The 21759-nt window shown below is 46.2% G+C and overlaps 1 protein-coding gene across 2 annotated transcripts in view; it reads left to right on the top strand.

The window, feature by feature from the left end:
* HMGB3 (high mobility group box 3) overlaps nt 1-20674 on the top strand; it is a 42559-nt gene extending 21885 nt beyond the window's left edge. Inside the window, exons 1-5 of one of the 2 annotated variants that reach the window (XM_005532392.3) lie at nt 14452-14542; nt 17257-17413; nt 17916-18055; nt 18525-18699; nt 19192-20674. In XM_005532392.3, the coding sequence (XP_005532449.1) occupies nt 17264-17413; nt 17916-18055; nt 18525-18699; nt 19192-19335 (609 nt within the window). In that variant the 5' untranslated portion in view covers nt 14452-14542; nt 17257-17263 and the 3' untranslated portion in view covers nt 19336-20674. Of the gene's footprint in view, nt 1-14451; nt 14543-17256; nt 17414-17915; nt 18056-18524; nt 18700-19191 lie in introns of those variants that run through there. The other variant, XM_014260955.2, reaches the window with a different exon arrangement.
* Nucleotides 20675-21759: the final 1085 nt, after the last annotated feature.

The following is a 21759-nucleotide window of genomic DNA, read 5'->3' as shown; positions in this document are numbered from 1 at the left end:
GGGGAAAATAAAAGAAATCATCTCTGATCTGAGACCAAGCACTAAACATTTCACCCTGGATAGGAACCTGTTTGGAAAACTTCTAAGCAGATGAAAAGGGAATAGAAAAGAAACTACATTTCTGTTTCTTCACAATGAACAGAACTTAGCAGTGCTGATAAAACCTCTCTGAACCTTCTTCTCTAAATTCTGACACCTGTTTTGGGGACTTGCCTCCAGCTAGCACATGGAGACAGAGCAAGTAGCGGGCCAGAGACCTGCCAGACTCTTTCCTGATGGTGTCAGTGAGGCTGGGCAGTCCAAGGCTGCCAGCAGAGTTGGGTATGCAGACAGTGGGGCCACTGTGGCCTCTGCACAGACCTGGAGATGTGCTCTGCCTCTGAGCCCCATGGTACTGGGAGGCTGTGCAGGAGCCTTGCTGGCCATGCTGCCTGAGTTAACCCCACTTCGAGTTTGAAACTGGCCTGAGGCTCACCTGCAATGACACAAGACCTTTGAGATCACCAGGCAACACCAGCTATTGGGCACTGGGTAGCCACAATGCTCATTTGTCGGTTCCTTGCTGGCCTCTTGGTATTCCACTGGGTTGAGCCGTTGTTGCATGGGTGTCTCTTTACCTGTAACAGAGAATGATCATGCAGACCTCTCCTCTGTGCAGGGCAACAAGTATTCCCTTCCTTTGCTTTCCTGCAGAGCAGAGGCTTAGCTCTGAGTAACCAGGCTGTAAGGTGCAAGAAACAGGCTTCTCACTCTTCTTCCTGGCAGAATAACGAGGTCTTAAGCCTGTAGCCCTGGGAATTGATGTGACCAAATTACAGAAGAGGAGCCTTTCACTTGGCAACATGATGATCATGTAGTACCGCATGTATAGCCAAATCTATACTCCCTGCCATTCAGACAGAAAGCAGCTTGTTTTGGAGCAGCTTCCCTGGGAGGAGGAGGAACAGATGTTTGAACCAGAAGCATATGTGACAGTTGGGAGAGACAGCGTGGAAACGCACAGTTGAAAGGAGAAGTCTGATGGGAGTGTGATGACAGCAGCAGGACTTCAGTGACAAGGAGTGGGAAGGAGAACAAGCAGGGAAGAGTGTTACTTCAAAAGCTGAGCAAAGTGCACAAGAAGATATGTCAGGAAAGTGTCAGAGAAAGGAAGAGAGGAAATGTGAGAGTAGAGACAGGCTTTGGGATCTGTCTGCAAGCATGTGTGACCTGTTGCCTGACAAACAGAGAAAGGAAGGCCTTTTATTTTTCTGCCTCCTTCCACTGAGTTAACTCTTCTTGCAGCCAAGCTGGTTGCCAGCTCTGCTGGAGCTCTTCAGTTAGTGCTCATGAAAGGTAACGCTGCCTGTGCTGCTCCAAAGCACTGTGATTGAGGGGTACTGTATGAAGGTACCCTATCAGGGATGCCCAAGCCCTTCCTCTGCCTTTATAGGGTGGCACAACAAGCCTTGGGACTTCTGGACACTGCAAGAGGAGGAGGAGAAGTGACAATCCCGTAACTGGCTTTGCCTCTATACTTTGTGCTGTTACCACAAGTGTAGGATGCGTGAGCAGAGAGAGAGAAGTGTGTATTTCTCCTGCAGCAGGGAGGGACCTCTCCAGCATTGCCTTACCCTAGTGACATCAATCACAGTCCTGCAGTGTCCGGTTTTACCCTCATTCAGCAGTTGTGCAAGGCAGACAGGGAACATGCTGCTGGAGAGTGAAGACTCGGAGCTGGGGGAGGGGGCACAGTAACTTCTCTTCCTGAGGGATTTACAAAGGCAGTTTTATACAACCTTGTACAACCCACGACAGTGGGCTCACCAGTGACTTCCCAGTGTGCCCTGAGAAATGCAAACTAGTCTGTTCTGCTTTGTGCTCTCTTGTAAGGAGGGGAGAATTTCCTTAAGAGAGGAAGGGATTGCAAGGTAGATGCCAGTCACAACCAGCTAGGCCAGGAGCTGCAATCTGACAATGGAAGTTGCACAACTGGTGACTTTCCCCCTTCATAGGAACATTTGCATTCATTTCTTGGTGTGAAATCCCAGCAAATTAGAGGCAGACAGTATCTCTTATGTGGCTGTGCAATAGAGAAGGCTGAACCAGGGTGATGGAGACAGGTCAGGGCAGCAGGGGGAGAGGACTCACAGCAGGGACCTCTCAGTAGTATGGGCTGTGTAGGGTTGAGGGTCAGCCAGCAATGCCTTCTTTCATTTATTTATTTTAAGGATGAAATGGATGGAGAGGAGCATGAGGGAAAAACAGTGTCAGGATAGAGCAATAGTGCAGGGTGTTGTGTGCTGTTGGAGAAATAGCTTGATAAAGGTATGAAGACCTGAAGGATCTGCTCTTCCTCACCAGGAGAAGCAAAGCAGGCTCACTGCATTGGAAGTTTTGGGCACCATAGAATCAATGCATAAGTGATGGTGAGAGTGTAAAGATGATGAAAGCCTCTCTGGTGCTTGCTGTACTGGTTGACTGGGCTGCAGGACCCTTCTTGGAGCCAGTCTGAGGAGAGCAGCCATGGGCACTTCTTACTGTGTGGCTTGTACTGGCTGTTCTTACTCCAAAGCTGTGGTGTGGGGTCTGGTGGTGAGAGGCAGAGGGGGACCTATAGTCTGCCAGGGTGGCCTCAGACAGAAGGACCACAGAGGAGCAGGTACCTTGGTGTTTTCACCCAGGAGTGATGTACTTTGCAACAGGATAGGCTTGAGTATCCCCCAGATGCTTGGATTTGTGTAGCAGAATCACACCTTTCTTTAATTAACTAGCACAGAATCTTGTGCAAGTTAATCGTAAGAGTCAGAGCCAGACCTGAGTTGCATTTTCTAAAGGTACTAGTGCAGGTACTGAAATTCTCATGAATGACTTGTTTTCCCTGCAGTCTAAACTCAGAACAGCAGAGCAGCCTTTAGCCTCCGGAGAAGGTTTAAAAATCTTCCAGGTCTGTGTTCCTTGTAAAAAATTTAGTTAGCACTGGACACATCTGAGAGTTGCCAGCCCTTGTTCAATGTGACCAGGGTACTGTGTACTGAATTAATCAGGGAACTCCATTCTGCTTCATAGGTGGGAAACAGTACATCACCAAACCCTGGAAAGATGCCGGAGTGTCTCTGGAAAGCAGGTTGCAGGAAAACACAGGTGATTTCTGCCTTAGTCCTCCCAGCCTAGGCTTGCAGAGAAGATTTTCTTAGGACCAGCAGCCTGATTTCCTCAAGCTTTTGCTGCAGCCACACCCCTGGCAGAGCAGAGCCATATATCACCTGGCATTTTATGTGTGCCTAGGAAAATGAGCCTGAATCCCCTTCCTGCATGGAGAGCTGCCAGGCTGGATGCCAACAGACAACCCTCAGCATTTTTTTATTTACTATAAACCTCTTAAATGAAGGCTGGGGAATGTTTTTCATTTACCATGTTACTGTATGGAACCAATCACTATAAATTTAAATGTAGAGCTAGTGGGAGTACACTTACCTTTTATATCATAATTGTGTGAGTGCTGCTGCCTAACTGCTATTAGGATTATTCAGAGCTTCTCAGATTTCACGGTAAAACATTAGGCTGTGAGAGGTACTGGAAGGGTGTGATTATCCAAAGAGGGTAAGTAGTAGTGGGGGTTGTTAGCCAGAATTGCTACAAGAGTGATGAAATGCTTAGTAACTGGAAGTAGAGGAACTTGAGGAGCATAATCTACCATTCAGAAATACAGTGCTCTGTGTGTGGAGAAATCCCACCTGATTTCTATCTGGATCTACACAACCTATCTACACCAGATAGGCTTGACAAGTTTGACTGAAATTGTCAACAGGTGTGATTCAAATCCTATTCTGAGTGTAGGTGTCAGCCCTGTGCTCCCCTGAAGAAACCCTAACACAGTGTACAAGTCCCGCTGACACTCGAGCCATGCTACAGAATCCTGCCGGTGTGCCCACACTGGCTTGGGGCATCGAAAAATCACCTGTTCCTTTGATGGGGTCAACAGGCCTGGCCATGCTGGCAGAGCTCTGCTTTGAGCTGTGTCTGGAAGGCACAGTTGACTTGGTAGAAGGGGTGACCTGTCCCGCTTGCTGCCCTTGCTGTGGGCACAGCCTCCCCTCCTGAGCAATTCCAGGAGCTAGGAGAGCAGCAGAGGGTCAGATGGGAGATAGCTTGGCTAGAGAGGAGCAGGATGCAGGCTGGGGGAGCTCGGATCACTGGAGCTGACTGGTGACTGGGGAGTCACTGCTCTCAGCAGAGCCAAGGAATGACATGGTGCTCGGAGGGTGCTTCACTACCCAGCCATGAGCCCTGGACATACCACAGCATTACCTCTGCAGGGACAAGGCATTGCCAACTTTTTCTAGGAGGCAGGGAGAAAAGAGCAGTTCTGTGTATGCACTCCTCTACTGCCTTGATTCCTCACCTGTGACAGAGATTTTAATTTTGCATCCCATATGATTTTCCTGTTGTAACACACGCCTCTGGGTTGTCACTGTAACAATGCCTTTTCTTGGCAGGGAAGGCAAATCTGAAAGGAAGCCCTTGAGCACTCTACTGTGCGAGTTTCTCAAATTATGGCTGTGTTTCTCCTCCTTGTTCTGCCCGTTGTCAAATATTTTTCATGCTGGGAATAAATCTGAGTGCAAAACAATCATGTTCAGCATATGATAACCAGACACCATTGTAAGTACACAGGCAGCCACATGGAAAGCAAATGAGCTGGTGGAAGGACAGAAAGAATACAAGACAACCCAGACACCATAGTTACCATGTTCACAGTAAGATCAAATAACTCTGCTGTTTACATGTAATTACATTTTTCTTTTCCTCAGAAAAGTAGGATTCTGGAAAACATTTTTAGTTTCTAAATTTTTATCTTCCCAGTTTGTGTAGTGGTGGGAAAAATCCATCTCCCAACAACAAACTTACTATGGGCCAATTAAAATTAAGTAACTGAAAGCTGAATTCTGTCCTGAATTTCATCTGTGAAATTCTAGTGAATTCAGTGGGCTTTTGTAACCGGAGGTCAGGATTTGGACATTAGTTTAGAAATCAAAGAACAGCAGGGGCTGTGCAGGGTCTAAGATATTTGGATATTCTTAAATGGCACACTAGGCTGCTGCTGATATCCTGAAAGTGTGTTGTCACTGATGATACTGGGAAGGAAGTTTGGCAGATTTTTTATTTTATTTTCAGTATGTTTGTCTTTCTTTTGTCATCATTGAAGCTGTTTTTCTTTGAAAAGCATTTACTTTTAGTTGGGGAAAGCAGAAAGCTGAAAAATTTGGAGGAATTTTATCAAACATTTTCTTGATATGAGAAGTAATTAATAAAAACATTGATTATAGACATACAACACACCCCCCAATCTCAATAGACAATGTCTTTTAAACCTAAAATGGGTTAAAAAACCTAAAAGAAAATTTAAATAGCACAGTTTTTGGGGGAAATTCATCTTCCTTTAACGTGATTCTTAGTGTATCTTGTATACATATATATGTCTCTAAAAAGAATGTGCATAAATGAAATAATTTAAAAAACATTTGCACTGTAAATATATTTTCTATTCATTCACTGTAATGTTCCTACACTCCTAAGCAAAACAGGAATCAAATATGTTAACAAAACATGGTGTCCAATGAATGTAAAGCAAGAAGAATTAGGGAGCACTTGGCAGAAATCTACACCCTTTATTATTAAATTTCTCCCCAAAACAATTGTTCCTTCAACATCATCACACATCAATGTAAGCACTTGTTGGTAACAACCTGAGTTAGATACCTTGTCACAGTTTATGACTTTCCTGTGCTTTTCAGTGATGTAAAGATATTCAAGTCACAACTGCACATTGCAAAACTTCCCTTCCTCTCCTTCATTGCTTCATTATCCTATTGACCTCTTTATCTTCCTGCTGATCTGCCAAAACACCTGCACAGTCCAGTATCAAGTTTGAGCCTCATATGCTTCAGTTTTTGCTCTAGCATCTCAGCTCAGTTCCATTCTCACTGCTGGGCACTGCTTGGGAGGCACCTGAACTTTTGATCTTTCACAAAATTTCACGCCCAGACTCTGGTCCCTCAGGCCTTGCTGGCAGTTTGGTCTGTGCCAGCAAAAAGGTGTATGCAGGGGAACTGCCCAGGATGGACCCAGCTGCCCTTGGGGGTTTGCATTTCCAGGACTTGAGGTAGCTACTTTAAAATCAGCCTGGTGTGCTGCAGTAGCTGCTGTCGTAACAGTGTAGATGTATACAAGTGCAGTAAAGAAAATATTTCTGCCTTATTGATAGTTTAATTGGTGGCATTTAGTTAATTGTGTATGTTGTCTCTTAGTGGAAATAAACCTAGAATTATGCAACTAATTGTTTTTCCAAAAGCAGGGAGTCACTCAAGGCTGCTGCAGCAGGAGGGCCTACCTAAGTAAGCCAGCAACTTCCAGTTGTTCAAACTGCTGTTTGCTGTCTGTTGCTATGGTGAAATGATGGCACAAAACTGATACCAAAAAGGAAACAATATTTTCTGAACATATTTATAAGAGGAAGAAGAAGGAAAAAAAAGTACAGGGGACAGAGAGGTCATGGGGAAGAGTGGGGGGAGCTTAAGGGGCTTTGAGTGCTTTCCTGAGACAGGTTTTCTGTTGAAAACAGAAAAAAAAAGTTGAGCCTTCCTTTTTTAACTGAACGTCCACTCGATCCTTTGAAGGCAAGACTGTGCAGTGTAACCCCAATGGATTTTTTACAACCAATTAAATGCTCCCCTAAATTGTAAACACTTATAACTTCAATTCACAATTTTTCCTTTGCTTCTCCTACATCTACATGCATATGGGCAATAAATTATTTTCCTAGCTTTACAGTTAGTTTTGGAGATCTTAAGTCCCAGCAGTGTAGTAAAGGTCTACTGTGCAGTGTAGTAAAGATCTAGAAAAGCTGCTTTCTTCTCCACCTTTGCAGCACTTATGCTGTTTATATCTTTTCTGACAATTAGATTTTTAACCCTTCCTAAAGCTCTGCTGTGCTAGCAGTGTGTTTCCCCACCTGGCTGGAATCACCCAATGTTCCCTGTGTTTTCCTACACATAGACCTTCAGCCTACTTAAGATGCCAGCTGGAGAAGCTGGACTGTGCAAAGCAACCCTGCAGCTGATTGCAAGGCAGTCTAACTGGGTGGGGAACAGACCAAGCACTTGGTTCACAGTCCCTGTGGAGAGAACACATCTTTCCTTCTCTCTAGCCAAGGATTTTGTACTTTACTCCCTGGATTTTGTACCTTACTCCCTGTCTCACTGTGACACTGAAGAGAGGCAGCCTATCTTCATAAGTTACAAACTATGGTCAGACTCAAAACTTCATTCAGGCACATGTTGTGAGATAGAGTAGCACCAAGATTATAAATCTTGAAGAACATTCTCCTCTTTCATTCATCTGAATGCAAGTGGTTTTGGTACATCATTTCCTCGGTATGCTGTGCACTGCCATGGTCCTGTTTTGAAGTGTGGACAGTGGCAGGATGGCCAAAGAGGAAAGCATGCACACAGGAGTTCAGATACTGCTGATGCAGGTGCTGGGTGTGGGGAGCGGGTATTCATGGCTTTGGGAGCAGTTATTTTGTGATCTGAAAGAAACTCTCCTTCTAGCAGTGCTTCAGGAGTGTGAAATAAGTATCCAGTGCAGCTTTCTTGTTCCAGTGCCAGACGTTCTGATTGCTTCATTTAGTGTCACATTCTTATGTCTGAACTACACCTTAGCTGTATCATCACTGACTTCTTTCTAAGGTAGAGTCATGCCTCCATGGCCTCTATCCAGCCCTTTGCTGGACTGCTGTTGGGTTGTAATTGCATTGGATTCTTAATAGAGTTTCTTGGTCTGCTGTCACAGTGTGATTTCAAGAACTTGTGTTGCATTGAATGTGGTCTTGATTACTTGCCAAGTAAAGTGCAAGGGAAACACTTAAAATCTTCTCCTTTAAAATTGCATCTAGATTCCACCTCCTCTGAAGGCTATAGGCAACTTGCAGGGATTGTTTCCAGTTGTCCTGTCTTTCTACTTTTAGTTTTTGGCTTGGTGGGGTAGGTAGATAAATGTGTTTGGTTTTTTTTTTCCATTCATTAAATGCTTGTGGTTGTTTTTGTTTTTGTTGATTTTTGTTTGTTTGTGTGGTTTTTTTGGTTTTGTTTTTTTTTGTGTATTTTTGTGTAGTTCTGTGCATGTGAAGCAGAAGAAGAAAGGCCCCTCTGAAGCTAAGTGTTTCTCATTGCTCTCATGCCAGGTCGCTTAAGGTTTACAAGGTTTGGGATAGTGCATCTTTAAAAAGAAAATACATGAAAGCAAATGACCCTGTGGTAGCTAAGCATGGAAGGAGACACCTGCAGAAAGTGTGTTGTGGCAGGAGAGATGCGTTAGATGAGAGGGTAGAGATGAGCCAGTAATGTAAGGAGGCAGTATGCAGGGGGCACACAATTTCCAGGAATCTGGAAGTGTAGGAGGTGCTGTACTGCGGTGGCAAGTCTCATGGAGCAGAGGTGCAGGGGCAAATTGTTTGCCTTCCATTCCCTGGGCATCCTGGCAGCATGTGCTGGGAAAGAGCTCGGGCCAAGGTGTGAAGAGAAGCAAAAACAGGGAGAGGAGAAAGGAAAGGAAGGAAAAAGCCCCAAGAGGAATGTGGACAATATGATAAGACACAGGGGGAGCCCACCTGTGAAGGTAGCCGTGAGTTTCTGTTTATCTTGCCTGTGGTTATACTGCAATGAGGTTTTGAACAGCTGCCTAGTATGTCTGTCAATTATTTTAACTTACTTTACTATTTCTCACCTCAGTCCCCATGAAACGCATTTGACAATAATTAATTTTGTGTGTGCAACTGAAAGTGTATCCTACTCCTGCAGAAGTGTCAGCTTAATGGGATATGGCTACAGGGGATAACAGGTTGTGCCAATCCATTAGGGAATTTGGGGAGTCACCTGGTCATTTAGACTAATATTTTAATTGTTGGAACATAAGATTTCTCATAGTTGAATTTGGAACAGATTAACCTCTGTCTCTCTGAACTTGCATGCTGTCAAGCTCCTTAAACACTATTGCTAATTTTATTTTCTACTTTTAGCATGTATTTAAGATAATTCTTTTTGTTTCATAGGTTAAAGAGGAAATATTCTAACTGGCTGAGATCCCAGTGAGCAATTACAAATATTTTATTATAGTTACAGGACTTGGAATTCAGCCTCAGGCTGTGGGCATCAGAAAATCCATGTGTGGAAATCCCAAGTGTTGTAAGATTGGGAGTGTTTTGTGTGGAGGGATTCCTTCTCATTTTACTAAAGTTAAACTCATGGTTTAAAAATAAAATAAAAAACCCGGACTTGTAAATGAAACCTCTGCAATCAGCTTTTGACTATACAAGTTAGAGAAGGGTTAATTGAGTCTCCATTCTGTGCATGTTAGCACAGAAGGTCAGTGATGGGAGAAGCCAAGTCCACACTGAAGGCTTTTGAGACAGCCCCCTAACTAGACTAATGAATATGCTGGTGAGATGAACAGGTCATTTAACACTTTTCATGTCGCTATTGTCCATCCAACCTTAAATATGAAGTCTGTCACTCTGATAGGCTGGTTCTGCTTAAAAAGGTTTCCTGGCTTTGTTAGATTCCTAGGAGGGATTTCCCCCCATCCTTACTACTAATTGCTGGCAGAACCTTACAGATTTATTTATATCAGCCTTTTCATTCAGGTCAAGTCTTTGCTAAAGAATTTTGCCAGTGTGTACCAGTGTTGAAGAGATGCAATGAAGACAGAAGTGGAAGCAGAAAATGCAGTTATAATTATCCTGTTGGAACTGCAGCTCAGTGACCACAATGGAATGACTGGCTGAGATCAGGATGGTTTGATACCTCTGAGGATGTGCTGGGATTGCTGTGCCCATGCTAGGACAGTTTCACAGAGCTGCTGAGAGGGAGCTCAGTTGTCTGTGAACCTTCCAAGTGTGCTGCGGTCCAAGCCTTGGGAAGGACTGTGAGGAGGGCTAGTGGAGGATGCCTTGTGCTGGCACCTGCCTTGTATGTAAACCCTCCTGACAGAGGGGATGCCCCTGATGTGGTGTTTCTGCCAGAGCTGTGAGCACATCTTTAGTATGCTGACATTGGATATCCAGGCTGCTTGAAGCAACATCTCATGGGAACCAAGTTGCATACCTGAGAGAGCTGAATATTTTTCAAAAATATTTTCCTGAACTTCCTCACCCTGTGAACAGCAAGGATGTTTCTTCTTGGGACGCTTCTATTTTTTTCTATGACCCATGGCATACTGTGGCCTAGAAGGCCTCAGAAAATTATCTCAGGAGGACTGCAGACAGCTTTCCTGTGAGATTTCTTGAAGGCTTCTGTACTCCTTGCCTTGAATAAGCTCCCCAGTGCCATGGTCAGGAGGACAACAATATAGGTACTTCTGATTTAACACCACAGTCATGAGTTCAACATATTCCAAAGGTGAGCAAAGAGCAAATGGACTGATGCTGTACTGGTATCCAATACCTCGTTGCAGCTGTTTGCCTCTGCAAACTTTCTTGGCTTTCTGATACCTGCATCAGCTGATAGATAAAAAAGGTGAAAATTCAGGTATCAGCACTGAAAAATAAAGGCTGATGGGGTGAAATAGCACATATCCAAGCATGTATGCTACAGACCAGAGGAGTTTATGTGGCAATTCCCAGAAATGCTGCCAAATCTGAGTCCAAGAAGCCCCTCAGTAAGGGAACTGCTTTGACAATGCACTGTGTATTTGAGCTGTCTCTCCAAAATAGGAAACAGGCAAAATTTATTCTTCCTGGAAACTATGATGTATGCTTGAGAAGATTTTCAGCACAATAGATCATTTTGGGGATATCATTTTATTGAAGACCCAAGTAATTTTTCTGTGACTGGTGTACTTCCAATTCATTGAGATGCTTTAAAATTTCAGTGTGGTAAGTCACACCAGCCTCTTCCTAGCTACTAGTAGGTGATGCTGCCCGTGAAGAAGATATCCAACACAACAAGCAAAACATGCTCTGACCAATATTGGACAAGCCCAGTAAATACATCACATTAAATCTTCAGCTAAAATCATCAAAAGTGTGGTGCAGTTCAAGTAGCAAAAGCTCAAGCACAGGTTAATGTCAGGCTAACTTCCCACATCAAGATAATCTGGATTCATACTGGGAAGCTTGTAAAGGTCTTGCAGACTAATCTTTAACACACAGTTGTTGTCCTCCATCATTCTCCCATGGCATTCATGGTCTCACTGACAAGAATGAGATGGTGGAGGACAGCTGTCAGAAGGCCAGTCCCACCAAGCTGTCACTAATGTTCAGATAAGATGTGGATGTTGGCTGAATATGTGAACTTACTCTAGACTTCAGGCAACTACAGGGAGCAGAAGAAGGCAATTTCATTTGTGGATGATTTTCCTGAATTTAAAGTATATTTATGTAGTCTATTTATTTGTTGTAGGGGTCCTCAATGACCCCAGATTTTTTCACAGCCCCCTGTTCCATCTTCTCCATTGGAAGAGAAGATACTGCTTCATCTTGGCAGGTAACAGCATGGACTCAGCTGTTTGTATCTCTGCTGTTTCTTGGACAGCACCAATATGATGTACATGGGTCAGAAGCCTTCAGTGTTTGGTGACTCTGCCTGGAACAGGTCTTTGTTATCCATCTTCTCAGCAATAAGCTACTGCAAGTATTGGGAGCTGTCTGCTTGTTATGGGACCTTGACCAACATTTTAGGCCTCAGTCCTTACATTCAAGATACTGACTGACCTGGGTCCCTGCTGTAGGACGTAGGGAATGGCTGACAGTTGCTTAAAAATGTAGCATGTGTTTGCAAAATAAATCCTGCCTGGTGGGTATCAGGTCAGGACTTTCTGAAGGGAAGGAAGAGAACTATGTGTTGAGCTCTCCTAGCATCAGTGCAAACATTGTTGCCTGCTGTTCCAAAAGCCAGGCATCCTGAAGTTTCTTTTAGTTGTGGTTTTCTTCTCATGCTTTCTATAGTTAAATACATGGTAATATGTAATATTTAAAAAAAAAAAAAAAAAAAACAACAAAAAAAAAGCCCAAAATTCCCTAGAATTTGCCAAATCCACACTTGGGAGTATGTCTGCTGCTGCCTGTATCCGTCTGCACACTCCTTTCTTTGTCTTGGCACTGGTAGTCACCTGACTGGTTCAGCCCATTAATCCAGTAGAAAACTAACCCAGCATAAAAGGAGGTAGAATTTTGGGCTTTGTTTACTTTTTTCTGGGCTAGTGAGCTGCCTTATGGCTCCAAGAGGGGCCAGGAGAAGACAGGTAAGCTGCATGAGGAAATACGACTGGAAGAGGTTGCAGCAAAGGGTTAGATTTGCTCAACCAACTTTCCGGGTTATTTTCTTGGTGCACAGCAGGAAAGGGCCCAGACACAGGGGCCAGGTGCAATGTGTGGGGCTGAAGGCACTGCAGGAGAATTGCAGCAGTGGTAGTCCTGGAGGTGAGTAGAAGCTTTCCCTCTGGGGATTATGTTCACCCATTTGCTACTCAGCCCTCCTCTGCTTTCAAAAGCATGCTGCAAGTGCTAGGATAAAACCTCCAACCCAGCTGTCTCTCAGCTACCAAAATATCTCCTTTGCCCCTTGGCCAGCTGTCAAAACTTTCCTGGCCTTCCTAGAACAAGTATCTTAGGGAATGTTTCCTTTGGTGGATAAGAACTGGGGGGATGCTCTGGAGCTGACAATGGGACAGCATGTTCAATTCCAGGTGCCTCTTCTAAGCCAGCTCCTGAACCATCCTCTTAGTAACGTTCTCTCTACTTGGTGTGCTCTGGAGGGTGAGATTGTGGTTTGAGGAAAAAAGTGCTCCAGAATAAAAAATTGTGCAACTCAAGAGCCAAGAAACAGGCCTTAATTATTCAACTAGTTTGGAACACTTGAAATTATCCCTATAAATAGGTGAAAGGGATGTTTGTCAGCTACAAAGAGATTATCCTGCAGTAATATTTCTTGTCTTATTTTATGATGATGCTACAGAATACAGTCCCTCAGGTAACCTCATTAATGTTTATAAACAAACCCCTTGTTTTATACTTTTGGTTTGAGAAGGTAGAAATAAGGAAAGAGGCTAGTAAGAATGATTTTATCATATGTGCTTTGGAAAGCCCAAGGACACGGCTGTAAGGTCTCTATAAGCATTTGATGTACATGGGCTAACAATTGGATTGGGTACTTGCTAGACTGCCTGAGATGTACCCTAAGGGAAAAACCCAGGCAGGATTTTGGCTAAAATCTTGGGTGAAATTCTGCATGGTTACCAGTGGATCTGTCAGCAGGATGTTGGCACCCTTCTGTGTCTCATCAGTTGTTTCATTTTGATCTCTTTTGGCAAGGGCAACCTGTGGCCATATGTTGTTATAGCCACAAGTGCTTCCACAGGGCAGTATGTGGTAAACTCTGCTGCCTGACAGCGCCTGAGCCCAGGGTGGAGGTTTCTTTTCACTATCTGTTCCTTAAAGACAACTGTTTCTTCTGGCTATCATAACAGGGTGGCAGTTACATAGAACAGCCCATAACAGTATGGGATGGTTTCTGAGTCTTACAGCTCCATTCTTAAAAATAACAGCTCTTTTTTCCAATCCAACCAACAATTGTGGTCAGCCACGAATACCAGTTTAACCATTTGGCAACTTCCCTATAGGAAACAGCTCTTCCCAGAGAGCCAAAGGAGCCCTAGACCCACACTGGGATGGTTTCAGTCAGCAGAACACACTTAACAGATTTCCTTGTATGCAACCAGCCTCTTTAATAACAAGCAAATCCTGGAAAGTTAATACGAAACAAATTGTAGAAGTGTGTAAGAACAAATAATTCAAGTGCGTTATTTGATGAACGAATGGTAAAACTTTGTTCCTCCCCACACAAACACGCAGTTTCTTGCTCTGGAGTTCCTTCTCCATTGTGTCGGGACTGTCAGCAGAGTTTATTTTGGGCTCGGTTCCACTACGTGCAGTAGTAGCCGGCTCCGCAAACAGTGCACTGCAAGTGGAACCGCCCCTTACGGCTTTAGGGCAGAAAGCAGCAATAACGGGCTATTGTCAGCCGGGGGTCCCGCCCGCCCCCGAACTCTGCCGGGGCTGCTCCTCGTCCCCGTGGCACCGCGGCGCTGGCAGCAGGGCCGGATCCCCAGAGAGGCCAGTCCCGGGACTGGCACAGCTAGAGCCCGCCAGTCTCCGCTAGGGGCCGGGGGTCCCCCGGGGGTCCCGCTCTTCCACACGTGGCGGGGGCTCCGCGGGGCATGCGACCCCTCCCGCGCCCCGGTGCACGCTCGCCTGTACTCCCCTATCCCCCCGGCGGGCGCTCTTTTTGAATGAATGACCTCACCCGCGCCGGCCAACCGCCGCGCGGCCTTGCTTAATATTCATGAGGAGCCGCGCCAATGAGCGGGCGAGGAGGTTGTTTTAAACGGCAGAGCCCCGCAGCCAATCAGGCCGCTCTCGTAGGCAGCCAACGCGAGGCTGAGCCGCGCCGAGCCCCGCGTCGTGCCCTGCGCTCCGCTCCTGTCCACACTACCGCGAACAATACAGGTACGTGCAGCCCCGCCGCAACTTTTCGGGGGGCGGCTGCCCCCTCCCCGCGCTGCCCCCGCGCCTTCATTCCTCTGCCCTGCCTGGCGCAGCATGCTTATCTTTTTCTGTCTCCTTTTTTAATTTTTTTTTTATTAATGTTGTGTTCTGTTTCTTCCTTCCTCCGAGTTTTTGATTTTATTATTTTTTTTTTAATTAGAAAAAAAATCGGGAAATTCACCCAAAACTTTGTTTCCCCCCTCTCGCGGGGATCACTGATGCCGGGGCAGATGCTGTGTGCAGCTGGCGGGGCGGTGGGTAGCGGGCGAGGCGCAGCGTTTATCCCCTGTCCTCCTGCCCTGCCCCGCCGGGAGCTCCCCCGGCACCGAGGGGCCACCTGCCCCCGGTGCAGCCCCGTAGCTCGCCCTGGGCTCCTGTGCCGACTAGAGTAATATGGCTGGTGCAGCAACTACACCGGGACTAACTCCTCTTCTCCCCCGCATGGGCAGGGATTTTTCTCTGCCGCCTCCTAATGTCGCACGGCAAAACGCGCGGCGCCCTCGGCTTTCATGTGCCCCCTTCCCAGGGTGGGCTTGGTGGGGCTGGCGGTGGTGGGAAAGTTGTCGGCCGTGCGCAGTGCCGTGCCTGCTGTTTATTCTGCATTAATATGGCTGTCGCTTTAGCATCTGACAGGGATAAACCCTGCGCGCTGCGCCCAGCGGTCCCGGCCAAGCAGTTTTTTTCTCGCCGCCGCCACCGCCAAACTCCACCGATCCCTTCGCTTCTACCTCGGCCGCTCTTCCCCTGCCCGAGAAGGTGTCTCTGGTGGGGCTGCGCCCGCGGCAGAGCCCCGTATCGCCTTTTCCCCGCGCCGCGCCGCCCGTGCTGTGGGCATTAATATGGCTGGCGCTGGAGAGCCCCGACGAAGGGAAGAAAGACGTGTGAGCGGCACAGGGATGGGGAGGGGGGTCGCGGCCAGGAAAATCTCCTTCCCGGCGCTCCGCTGGGGGCTCAAACCTTTCGCTTTCGCCCTGGTTCCTCTCCCCCCACCTTCCCATGTCCTCGGACGGGCACTCGGGGGTCGCCCTGGGGCTCCCCGCACTCTTTTTCTGGTAGCGCGGAGGAGCGTAGCGGCGGCGGTAATGGCTGCACGGGAGCCTTTGTTAGAGAGCGCTGCGCTAGGCGGGGGCTGGGGGGGCCCTCCCGCCCGCGCCCCGGCCCCGACGCCCCCGCCGCCCGCCGGGGGGCCAGCGAGGAGCCCCTTCGCGGCGGGGGCGGCGTTTGGGGGGGGCCGGCGGCCGGGGGTGGCGGGCGCGGGGGGCCGAGCGCGGCGGAGGGGGAGCGTGGCTTTGTTCGGCGGCGGCGGCGGCGGCGCCGGGAGAAGCCATCTTAGCGAGCGGGGCTGGCCCTGGGCGCGGACCGCGGCCACCTCCGCCCCCGCTGCCGCCCGCCCCGGCCGCCCGGGGCCAGCCCGGCACCCCGCGCCCCCGGCCGCTGCCCGGCCCCCCGGCGCCCCCCGGCCGCCGCCCTGCCACATTTCAGGGGCACTTTTTTTCATCAGGAGGCGTTTCACAAAATGGAAGATGAATTATTGGCGTCTGGCGGAGCCGCCGCTGCCCCCGCCGGCCCCGGCCCCGCCGCAGGTGTCCGCGCCGCGGAGCGTGGCCGCCGCTGTGACCTTGGGTGGGGGTTGGGGGGGGGGGGGGGCGCAGATGCGGGAGAGGCGCGGAGCCGGGCCGGGCTGGGCTGGACCGGCCGCCGCGGGCCGCTCGCCCTCAACTTCGGAGTGGGGCAGGCTCCGCGCCCCGGTCCCCGGTACGGCGGGTTTTCCGCCCTGGCGGAGGTAACGGTGTCCCGGCAGCGGCCGAACCGGGCAGGGCGGCTCATGGCCACTTCCGCCTGCACCTGGCGGGTTAATGAGCACAATTAAATATTAACGTTGTGCTAATAAAAATTTAAATTTTAAGTGACTTAGAAGCTGTAAATAGAAAATACTTTTGTGGGCTCATGATTTTGTTTTTATTAAGCGGAGGAAATTTAATACGGAAGTAGGAAAAGAAACGGAGCCCAAAAGTTAGCACCATCATTTCAGCAACTTGCATCTTTGCACTGACCACTGTGCCTCAAACATGTGTCACTTGGTGGAGCAAGAGCAAGCACAGTTCACCTTGCTGGGCTCCACTGGTTCTGTTGTGGTTGAAGTCAGACTTTATTTGCCCTTTTTATATATAAAAGGTTATTGCACCTTTTTGGGGCAGCTGATTTGCTCCATCTTCTTACCTGGGCAGCAGCTGCTCACATGTACATTCAGCTCCTGAAGGGCTAAGTCACTGGCTGGCACTGTGCATGCTGTTCCAGCCCCAGTATAGTAGCCAACTAAAGCAGATACTTTATATTAGTTTATATATAATGCTTAATAGGCAGAAGAATGTATATTTAATAGGCTGTCTCCAGTCTTTGGACATGATGTAAATATATATTAATGTAACACTTAAATCCATGTCTGCACTTAAATGCTTGTCTGCAACTCAAGTATAAAGGGAGAATAATTTAAGTCTGTATTGGGGATGGTAAGAGATCTTGGGGGAAAGAGGTGTTACTGATGGGACATCACATCAGAATGGTGAGGGGTGTATGTGTGTATAAATATATGCATACCATATATGTGTACATGCATAGGTGCATGCATTTATCTATATATCATTCATTTGTTATTTTTTCCTCTGTCCCTACAGAGTCAAGATGGCTAAAGGTGATCCGAAGAAGCCCAAGGGCAAGATGTCTGCCTATGCCTTCTTTGTGCAGACGTGCCGTGAGGAACATAAGAAAAAGAACCCAGAGGTTCCAGTCAACTTTGCAGAGTTTTCCAAGAAGTGCTCAGAGAGGTGGAAGGTACCTTAATTTGTGCCTTCCTGAAGGGATAATGTCTTATAGTACCTGCTAGGATGATGTATGTGGGTGTGAACATGAAGGGAGCCAGTGCTGTTTTGGTCTATATGCTGCTCTTGCCAAGCTCGCCTGGCCATTGGTCAGGTGCTGCTGAAGCCTGTAGCAATATCGAATGCTTTAGCTTCAATGCTCATTTAGATCCTTCTGCTAGAGTCTGGCCTTTCAAGCAACACCCTTCAGCAGCTAATTCCTTCTAGGTGTGTGTCCAGAGGAAGAGTCTGACTGTGCTTGTCTCATTTCTGTTGCTTCCCTGTTGCTGAGTATGTCCATGGTGACTGATTTCCTGTACAGGACCTTCATCCTCAAGGTGGTCCAGTTAGAAAACAAACAAATTCTGAAACTCCCATATCGAGTTGATATGTGTTGGCTTGATTTATATAAAGTTTGCCAGCTATTGAACAGTTGGGTTATCACAAGTTTTGTGTCTCATGTTTTGGTTTTTTAGACCATGTCAAGCAAGGAAAAGGCTAAATTTGATGAAATGGCAAAGGCTGATAAGGTACGATATGATAGAGAAATGAAGGACTATGGACCAGCTAAGGGTGGCAAGAAGAAGAAGGACCCCAATGCCCCAAAACGACCACCGTAAGTAACTTTGAGGCATTAAATGCATAAGTTCTTTGGTTCATTTTCACACCCTGAGTGTAACATGGATTTCTAGGAAAGCAGTACTGTCTTGTAAACCTTCTAGGTGGCTTGTGGTCTTGAGCATGTAGGGCACAAATTGACACAAATTGTCAGTACTTGGTACTCTTAAACTTTGTGATGGAAGATACGGAAGTGGCTGAGTCACAGTGAGACTTCTATATCTAAGATGAAATTGGGTGTGGGGATACAGAACACTTTTTGAAAAAATGCATTGAGTGAAGGCTGGAGGTCTGGGCCTCAGTAAAATCAAAACATGTTTAACCTTATGTTTGATTTTGTAAGTTAAAAAAGAGTTTCTACTCTGTGCTCATGCATCTGTCAGTGTTGTGGGAGAGGGATGGAGGAAGGGGTGCTCCCTGGATATGCTGCTGCAAATGCTGACTGTCCTCTGGTGTTTCTTCCCAAGGTCTGGCTTCTTCCTCTTCTGTTCAGAGTTTCGCCCCAAGATCAAGTCCACAAACCCTGGCATATCCATTGGGGATGTAGCAAAGAAACTGGGTGAAATGTGGAACAACCTCAGTGATGGTGAAAAGCAACCTTACAATAATAAGGCAGCTAAACTGAAGGAGAAGTATGAGAAGGTAAGTGCCTCTTCTATACTAGCTCTTTTGTTGATGTGCTTTTGTAACATAGGCCCAGCTCAGGTGGCCCTAGCATAGTTACAGCCAAGCTTTGGTTGCACGGGTTGGGATGCAGAGTGGGATAGAGATCCACAGGCAGATTTCAGCAAGGAGGAGGGAGACCATTCTCCAGTGATGTGCAGCAGGGGCTGCTTGTGTTGTTTCACAAAGAGATTGCTGTGCTGTTACAGGAGTTTTGTCCCATTATCAGGAAACTTTGAGAAGCTGAGTTCTCGTCCTCAGAGAAATAGCCATGAATGCAGGGTTCAAGACCTTTGTGATTCATGAGTATGCTTAGGTGTTTGCATATGTTTGTACTCCCGTGCTGTCTGTGTCCCCTTGGGGGGGTGCAGCAGAGGAAGGCCAGTCCCTTTACCTTAACGCCCACTGCTGTACCAATGCTGTGTGTGTTTGCTGCTTAGAGCAAATTAAGACATCGCCTTGACTTTGCAGGATGTTGCAGACTACAAGTCTAAAGGAAAGTTTGATGGCGCAAAGGGAGCAGCAACCAAAGCTGCTCGGAAAAAGGTAGAGGAAGAAGATGAAGAGGAGGAGGAGGATGAAGAAGAGGAGGATGAAGATGATGATGATGAATAAAACTGTACAATACTTGTCTCCATGTGAATACCATAGAGTAGGGGAAACACCATAAATGAAGCACCTCTTATTTGAGATGGTGTCTCTTGCCCTTATTAGGCTTAATTAAAAAAAAAATTGGATTCCAATCACATTGTAGTTTCTAAAAGTGCTCTAGAAATTGTAACTGGTTTACATGAAGTGGCCATGGGTGTAGTGAGCACCCTGAAACTGTATCAAAGTTGTACATATTTCCAAACATTTTTAAAATGAAAAGGCGCTCTAGTGTTCTCCTAACTCTGTGCACTTTGCTGTTGGTGTAACAAAGCATTTAAAAATGTTTCAAGCATTTTTTAATTTGTAAGGTGGTGTTACTATATGGTTATTGGCTAGAAAATCCTGGGTTATAAACTGTACATACTATAGTTTGTAAAAACTAGACAGATTCTTGTGGTACATGCTTAGAGTGATGATGCCTTAGAGGAGCAGTGATTACTTGGAAAGGCTGTATGTTCCCCAGGGTGCCATGGCCCAAAGCATGCACTGTGAGGGTAGATCTATTTACACTACAGTGGGCGTCCATTTAGCTTAAAGTTGTCTTTCTGTATATAGTGAAATAGCATTCTGCTGCCATTCTTAGTTGTGGAAGGGGGTTCAGCTGGCATGAGAAGTGTATGGGTTTTTTTAGTTAAGTGCGGTAGTTTTTAAACTGAAACTGTAGACATCTCTTCATCGTCAACTAAGTGAAGAGCCAGTGCAGCAACTGAAGTTCAAAAACACTCTGTACTTAAACAAATTTGCAACGTTCTGGTTTTTTTGTATGTTTAGAATGCTGAAATGTTTTTGAAGCAAAATAAACAGTATTACATTTTTAAAACTTTTGACAACACTCTAAATTTCTGGTTTAAAAGGATCTGAACAACAGCACGAGGTTCATTTTGAAGTCTGTGGCATCCCTCAGGGCTGGTAACTTAGGAAACATTCTGACTCAAGGATTAAAAAATAAAAAAAATTAAAAATGTTGGCCAGCCAAAACTGGCTGAATTGAAAGAGATGGCTGCTCCAGCTAATATGCAATCGTAACTGTTTATGGCTGAGTGGCATAAGATGCTATGCAAGTTTGAACTTTATTACTTGAACTTGGGAGCCTAAATGAACATTCATGACGTAATTGTTTGTTTGTGTGTGTATATAGCAGCATTCAGAGATGCAGAGAAAGGTAGGTGGCTAGGAATGAGGCTGACACCATGGAATAAGTATAAAAGCATAGTTTGGATTTTTTTCAGTTGTGTTGGGTAAATTTATAGCCCAAATGCATTGCTGTACATATTAAAATGTGCCTTTTTCGTCCTGTGTTAAACTGTTTCAGACTTGTGGTTTTTTCTAGCCTCTTGTTTCATGGCAGGAGCCAGGCACCTAAGTCTAACTCCCTGCTGAAGTAGGAACATGGTGCAGGTATTTGGTCTGTGTCCTTTCTCTAATGACACAAGTTTCAGTAGGAATTGGGGGCTGTGAGGTGGGGTGGGGGAGCAACAGGTCTCTTTCCCCTCTGGTCACCAGCTGGCTGTGTCAAAGTCTTGCCTTCTTTCCAGATCCAAGCTGGGGATGTTTTGTGGCACTTGAAAAAGAGAGGTAATACCTGGGCTCTAACTGGCGACTATAACATTGTTTTTCCTTAGCATGGGAACAGCATGAGTTGGGAAAACTAGCCACCCCCATGCTACCCCTGAATTCCTTCCCTGTGCTGGCTCTAGGAGTCAGTGCTTGCTTGGTGGAAAGTAGATGGGGTGAGGATACTTCTTTAATAGCAAGTCAAAGCTGTGGGCTGTTGTGTTCAGCTGGTTTCGGAAGACACAGTAATTCACAGGTGCAAACACTGGGTATGGGCTGCTGCCACCTCTGCATTTGAACCAAGTCTGAGATTAATGGGGTCCAGGCTTACAGATAGTGACTTTAGAATGTGGTTAAAACTACTTAGTTGCCTAATTGGATGGCACTTCTGGCTGCCTCTATGTTCTCAACAACCATGACAACTCATCAGCAACAGCTTGGCAAAACAGTTTAATCTGGTGTTGAGATGGACTAAAAACTGAAAGCAAAATTTTCAGAATGAAGCAAGCTACAAAACTTCAATGAAACATAGCAACATGTAGCAACTTTGGTTTTTAAGGCTAAGTGACAGCTGAATCACACAAATACTTTTATAGTTGCTTAATTATGGAAATTTTTAGTATCTTTGCACAAAAAAATATTTGCCCCTATTTTATTGGCAGTTGCATTTTAAAAGCCTCAATAAAGCTGCATCTGGAAAAGAAACAGATACTTCTGTATTTGCTACCCTTTGTGTCTGTCTTCTGATTCAAGGGAGTAGGCAGCTGGAGATCGCAGTCTGTGGAAATTTGATGGGGAAGTGGTGGAGCATAAAAAAAAAAGTGATGGCATCAG

Source organism: Pseudopodoces humilis, chromosome 15 (assembly GCF_049639895.1).
Source record: "Pseudopodoces humilis isolate 2021_Gansu_Grassland_sample_001 chromosome 15, ASM4963989v1, whole genome shotgun sequence".
NCBI classification, from domain to species: Eukaryota; Metazoa; Chordata; class Aves; order Passeriformes; family Paridae; genus Pseudopodoces; species Pseudopodoces humilis.
The sequence above is the reverse complement of the archived record's forward strand: the minus strand, read 5'-3'. Positions and strand labels throughout refer to the sequence as shown.